General features: G+C 51.8%; 1 protein-coding gene across 1 annotated transcript; it reads right to left on the bottom strand.

Annotated features, from left to right (window-relative positions):
• Positions 1 to 2,946: 2,946 nt before the first annotated feature.
• On the bottom strand, positions 2,947 to 3,860 carry LOC135460860 (gastrula zinc finger protein XlCGF9.1-like). Its single transcript, XM_064737815.1, has 2 exons — positions 3,795 to 3,860; positions 2,947 to 3,438 (listed from the first exon to the last, which is right to left on the bottom strand). The coding sequence occupies exons 1-2, from the start codon at positions 3,858 to 3,860 to the stop codon at positions 2,947 to 2,949; spliced, it is 558 nt and encodes a 185-aa protein (XP_064593885.1).
• Positions 3,861 to 5,696: the final 1,836 nt, after the last annotated feature.

The following is a 5,696-nucleotide window of genomic DNA, read 5'->3' as shown; positions in this document are numbered from 1 at the left end:
GCCTTGCTCTTCTCCCACTGCCTCTGAGGGACCCGTAACAGCTTGTTGCCTTTCCAGTCTTTTGACTGCACTGAGATACCTTCTAACATAATTCTTGCCGGAGACAGCAATTTCAAGGCTGTCTCGTCTTTTTTCGTGGCTAAAACATAAAGATGCCTATTAATTTCTTGCCAAAACCCCACTTCAAACAACAGACGCATCTCTGAAAACGGGTAATTGAGTCTCACCGAAAACAGAAGCTCTTTCAGCTCCTTCTTTGGAATCCTGACTGTGTACGTTTCTGCCACGCCTTGTAAGGCGGACAAAATTCCCAGCTGTTCTAGGGAGAGTGTGCCCCCCATGTTCTTAGTTTTGACCTTCTCAGCGAATCTCTGTCGTCAGAGCAGTCCGAAGGCTCCCGATCTCCGTCCAGCAGGTCACAGAAGATGGATCCAGAGGCGCCTTTCTAGTTCCGATTCAGGCTGCTCTGCTACGAACCTTCTTCAGCAGAAGCTGAGAGGTGTAATTCTCAGTGACTGCTGTTTTTTTTTTTCTTCATACTCTCTCAGCCGTTTTCTGCCTTCTCTCCCAAGGAGTTATCAGTGCTCTCCCAGGAATTCATCCAAGTCAGGAACTGCCCTCTTGGCTCTTCAGGGCCAATACCCCCCCTTGGTGGGAGTAGCCCACGCAGCGGACGCCAAATGTCCTGTCTCGGCTGTTCAAATGGCCTAGAAAGGCTCGGGATGGCCTTGGGGCAGCCCGTGCTCCAAAGGACAAAAGGAGTCTTCAGGTTTTTCGGTCTTCAGTGTTGTTTATTAATTCTTATCTACAATATTTTCTCCCAGCCCGACAGAGGTCCGCACAGCAAGCCAGCCATGAGCACACTGACCTCCCTCGGGGCGGCCGGTTATTTTTATACCAAAAACTACGTGTAAGATATTTACCTTTTCTCCCCAATACCTTTCACCCTTATTGACAAGTGCACATTCAGTAAGAACCAATCTCAAGGTGCCACCACCACCATCGAAGATGGATGACAAGAAGAAGAAGAAGAAGAAGAAGAAGAAGGACAGGACATGCCCTAATTCCTCCATCTTGTCCCCTAGAACCCCCCTGTACAGAGATTCTAAACCCTGTGTTTTCACTCTATAATTAATCTATCCCTTCACCACTTATCCCTGTGTGATCCTCTCATCCTCATACAGGTGTTGCGTCCTGTGCAGGATCAAAGTCTAGCCACCAAGCACTTCTGGCAATGTTCCAGGACTCCCAAGCCCCCCAACGGTTGTCTCAGTGATGCGGAATTCCCACAGGCAGGGACATAGGGGGAGGGACAGGGACACACAGAAGGGGACAGGGACACACGGTACCAGGACAGGGACACACATAGGGGTGACAGGGAGCCATGGTGGGGGATAGGGACATACAGAGGCGAGGGACACGATGCAACCATGACAAACATCAGGGACAATGTTGTCACATCTGTGTGGATGCTGCCACCAGGACGCCTCTGGTGACACCCAGTGCAGGGCAACCTGACCCGCCAGGTGACACTGACCCTTTTCCCTATCCCCATGAGCAGTTGAGGTCCCCTGTGGGGAATTTAGCTGACTAGAGACTGGAAAAGTACAAGGCCGTGGCTAATTCCAAGTCCTGCACCTGCAAGATAGCTTGTCCTTGGGCCTAGCTGGGTATGATAACATGTAGACAGAGAGACGTGGGAAATAGAGAATGTAGGCCCAAAGGAATGAGGAAGAGTTGATGGTATAGTTTAACCAATAGATCGCTTGGCTTACAGAATATTCATAAGCTTATTACTTGCTGTATAAGTGTCTGATGCTCTCTTCAATAAACGGAACTTGCTGATGACTCATATTGAGCCCAGAGTTTTCCCTGCACCCGACAAATGGCTCATCGCTGACAAAGGCCTCATTCTGCGACAGTCCCCTGAGTGCGGTGGCCCTGGGACACCCTGGTGGCTGTCACTCGCTTCCGGGCCACTTGTCACCAGCTGAACAATGTCCCCACCCCGCCCTGATGGGTGGTGACATTCAGCTGGGACACCGCGGTGGTGACAGTGGTGGATGTGGTGGCAGGAACTGCATCAGGCAGCGCTTGGCCATGGCCCAGATGAAGGTGCTGGTGGCACTGTGGTGGTGGCATTGACGCTGTCCCAGTTCATGTCCCCATGCATGTTTGCCATGTTCCAATCCATGTCTGTGTTCCACCATGTCCCACATGGTCCTGTCTATGTCCATGTCCCCCCATGGCCCTACACATGTCATTGTCCCCCACATGTCCCCATGCACGGCTTAGTTCAACGCCTTTATTTCTACCCCAGTATCAGGGCTTTGAAAGGAATGAACAGAAACCTTTTCGTTTCAAGGCAAAAAAACCCCAAACGATTTATATATCCCTGCTGGCAGAGCATCCATGTGCTTGGCAGGTGGGAAGAACCTTTTTTTGGAGGGGTTTCCACCCAACTGTGTCCAAAATTGAGGGTTTTGTCCCAGTCCCTCCCCATTTGGCTGTGGAAGATATCTGTGGGCCAGAGAGAATTAAAACGATGGATTTATGTTGGAGAAGACCTCCAAGACTATCCAGTGTTGTTAAGGGCAGCAGAAGATGCAAAAAGTGATTTTTTTTGGGGGTCAGGACTGGACAAATCAGCTCTACAAAATGGATTTTGGATGTTGGTCCGTGGATGTGTGCAGGTACCCACGGAGAGCCAGGAGGATGTGGAGCCCCCCAGCCAGGTGTCTTCCCAACAGGGATCACCGGCACCACGGATCACCGGGGATCACCGGGGATCATCCAGGGTGGATCCCATGGGGGATGGAGCTGGAGCAGCACAGGAAGCTCTTCCTGCACTCAGGGCACTCACAGGGCTGCCCTTAGTGGTGGCGCCGTTGATGGTGGGTCACGGCTGAGCTATGCCGGAATCTCAGGCACACTTCCCACACTTCCCTATGCTGGAATCTTCCCACACTCGGGACACTCATAGGGCGTCTCCCTGGTGTGGATGCGCCGGTGGCTGGTGAGGTGGGTGTTGCGCTGGAAGCCCTTCCCGCAGTCGGGGCAGCGGAAGGGCCTCTCGTCTGTGTGAGTGCACAGGTGCAGCAGGAGATGGGAGCTGGTCTTAAACGCCTTCGAGCATTGATCACACTCGTAGGGCCTTGCCCCAGGCCTCTCTCCGGTGTGGATGTGGCGGTGCCTGATGAGGGTGGAGTTGTCCTTGAAGCCCTTCCTGCAGTCAGGGCAGCAGAAGGGCCTCTCATCCGAGTGAATCGGCTGGTGCCGGAGGAGATGAGAACTGGTCAGAAACCTCTTCCTGCATTTATCACACTCGTAGGGTCTGTCTCCAGTGTGGATCCGCTGGTGGTAGTTCAGGTTGCAGCGCTTGCTGAAGTTCTTCCCACACTCTCCACACTTGAAGGGCTTCTCCCCGGTGTGGCTCCTCTGGTGGACAGTCAGGTGGGAGCTCCTCCCAATCTGTGTCTGCAGCCTCTCCTTATGCCTGATCTCCAGGGCTTTTCCTCACCATTGGATTCCTGTGCACTGGAGCTGCTCAAAACAGCCTCTTTCACAAGGTTCTGCCGTGGAGATTTTTCCTCCCTAATCTCCATCCTCAGCTTCTTGTCTGGGGGAGGAAGGACAAGGAGAGGATGGGATTTGCCTCCGTGCCAGAGGGAAGGGGAAGGAGATCCCCCCAGTGCATCCCCAGCAGGACGGCGTTGGCAGCAGGGTTGTCCTGCAGCCGGGGGCCGTGCTGGGCTGGGAGATGGAGCAGGAGAGAGGGGGAAAGGGGCACTAACTTCCTCCTCACCTCCCTGGGGCTCCCGGGCCATCTTCCTCTTCCTCACAGCCTTTTCCTCCTGCATCGGGCCAAGGTTTGGGAATGGGAAATCCTGCTTTGGGAGTGAAAACAAGGTGTGAGAGCTGGCGATTCCTCCTGCCCAAGCCCATCTCTGGAAGTCACAGGAGCAGGGATTGAGCTGGGACAGGCCGGGATGGGCAACGTGAGGCTCTCAGCTGCTCCCATCTGATGGGGGCAGGGGGAATCCAGCCTGGGGAAAAGGAGAGGCAAACTGGGAAAATTGTGGGCTGCAAATCCACACTTGGGCTTGGTGGGGACCCTGGGTAGGAAATTCCATCCCTTTGGGCTGATGCCTGAAATGTAAGCTGGAAATAAATAAATATTAAATAAGCAATAAATAATAAATAATAAATAATAAATAATAAATAATAAATAATAAATAATAAATAATAAATAATAAATAATAAATAATAAATAATAAATAATAAATAAATCCCCACAGAGCAGTGTTTTTAGATGTCATGTGCTGTGTTATATTCATACAGTAGGTGTTGCTCAGCGTCACTGTGTCACTACAACATCATCACCTACCTGCCAGAACTCATTTACATTGTATGATGTCATGGTTATTAGACAGTTCTTCTGCACTGCAGTTGCACTTTCCTAATTTGGGGTCTGTCAGGAGTCTGTGATTGTTCTGGTTTTGCAGGGGGGGCATTTTAGGAAAGGCTTCCAAGGCTGTCTTCACATCTGAAGTTTTTAACTTGGTCTTTGGAGCGTGTGCAGTTATGGTGTTCCTTGGTGTGTCTGGTCCTAACTAGCCTAAATTCTTTGTGGCTCATTGGCTTTGCACAATTTCTCATTAGTACTACCCCCCTCTATCTCTGAAGCTCTCCATCTGGTGAGGTTTTTTTTCTTCTTTTTTTCTGTCTATTCAGCATTAAGCAACTAGTTAACCATATACAAGCCATTGCATTGTAGAAAGTTGTTTATATCAGGTTATATAGGCACAAAAAATGTATGATTCAGGTTATCTAGGTATATTTATATAGATATATAAAAAGTAATGATTTAGGTTCTATTGATATCAGGTTATGCAGATCTATCAGGTTATACTGATATCTTATAACTCAAGCTATATCATCACTTTGTAACTTTGATCCAAGTTCTGTCGGCATCAGGGCTCTTCCCAAAGGCCTGGAGGTGTTGGAGCAGGGACTGCAGAGACGGGTGAGGGATCCCAAGAGAGATTTTGGGGATGGGATCCGTGGGGATGGGAATGTCCCGGGGCAGGGTCACACCTGAGCCAGGTGTGCAGGGCAGGACCTTGCCCTGTTCCCAAAGCACTGTCCCAGCTGCAGGATCTGCTTCCCATCAGCCTCTTCCTCCTGCAGCCCCGAGCCCAGCCTGGTGCTGAACAAAGGGGCTGGGCCGGGGTCATCCCCTGGTGGGGGCTGTGCACTCCCTGGGCCCCCTCCCCAAATTCCCTCTGGGGGAGCAGGAGCTGGGGTAGGAGCCCTGTGGGGAGGGACGAGGGGGTGGCACCAGGATGGGAGGGTCACACACGGCCCAGGGGGATCCCCCCTCATTCCCAGGGTGCCAGGAAGACAAACCCCTACATGGAGCCCCTGTGCCCCAGCAGCACCTTGTGGGCAGGGTCTGGTGGCAGCTCTGGGGGTCTGCGGGGCCATGACTGCCCCAAAACCCCCTCCCAGCCTCCTCAAACCACCCCACAGACCTCTGCTCACTCCCCAAACCACTCCATGCAACAGAAATGGCCCCAAGATCCATCAAAACTCTTTTCCACCCCTCCAAAGACCCACCCAAATTCTGTGCAAGCTGCACAGCCCTTCCAGAACTCCCAGAACTCCCAAAACTCCCCCACAGACCCCCCAAAAGC

The sequence above is a fragment of the Zonotrichia leucophrys genome, unplaced genomic scaffold, assembly GCF_028769735.1.
Source record: "Zonotrichia leucophrys gambelii isolate GWCS_2022_RI unplaced genomic scaffold, RI_Zleu_2.0 Scaffold_111_148278, whole genome shotgun sequence".
NCBI classification, from domain to species: domain Eukaryota; kingdom Metazoa; phylum Chordata; class Aves; order Passeriformes; family Passerellidae; genus Zonotrichia; species Zonotrichia leucophrys.
This window is presented reverse-complemented; position numbering and strand designations above follow the sequence as displayed.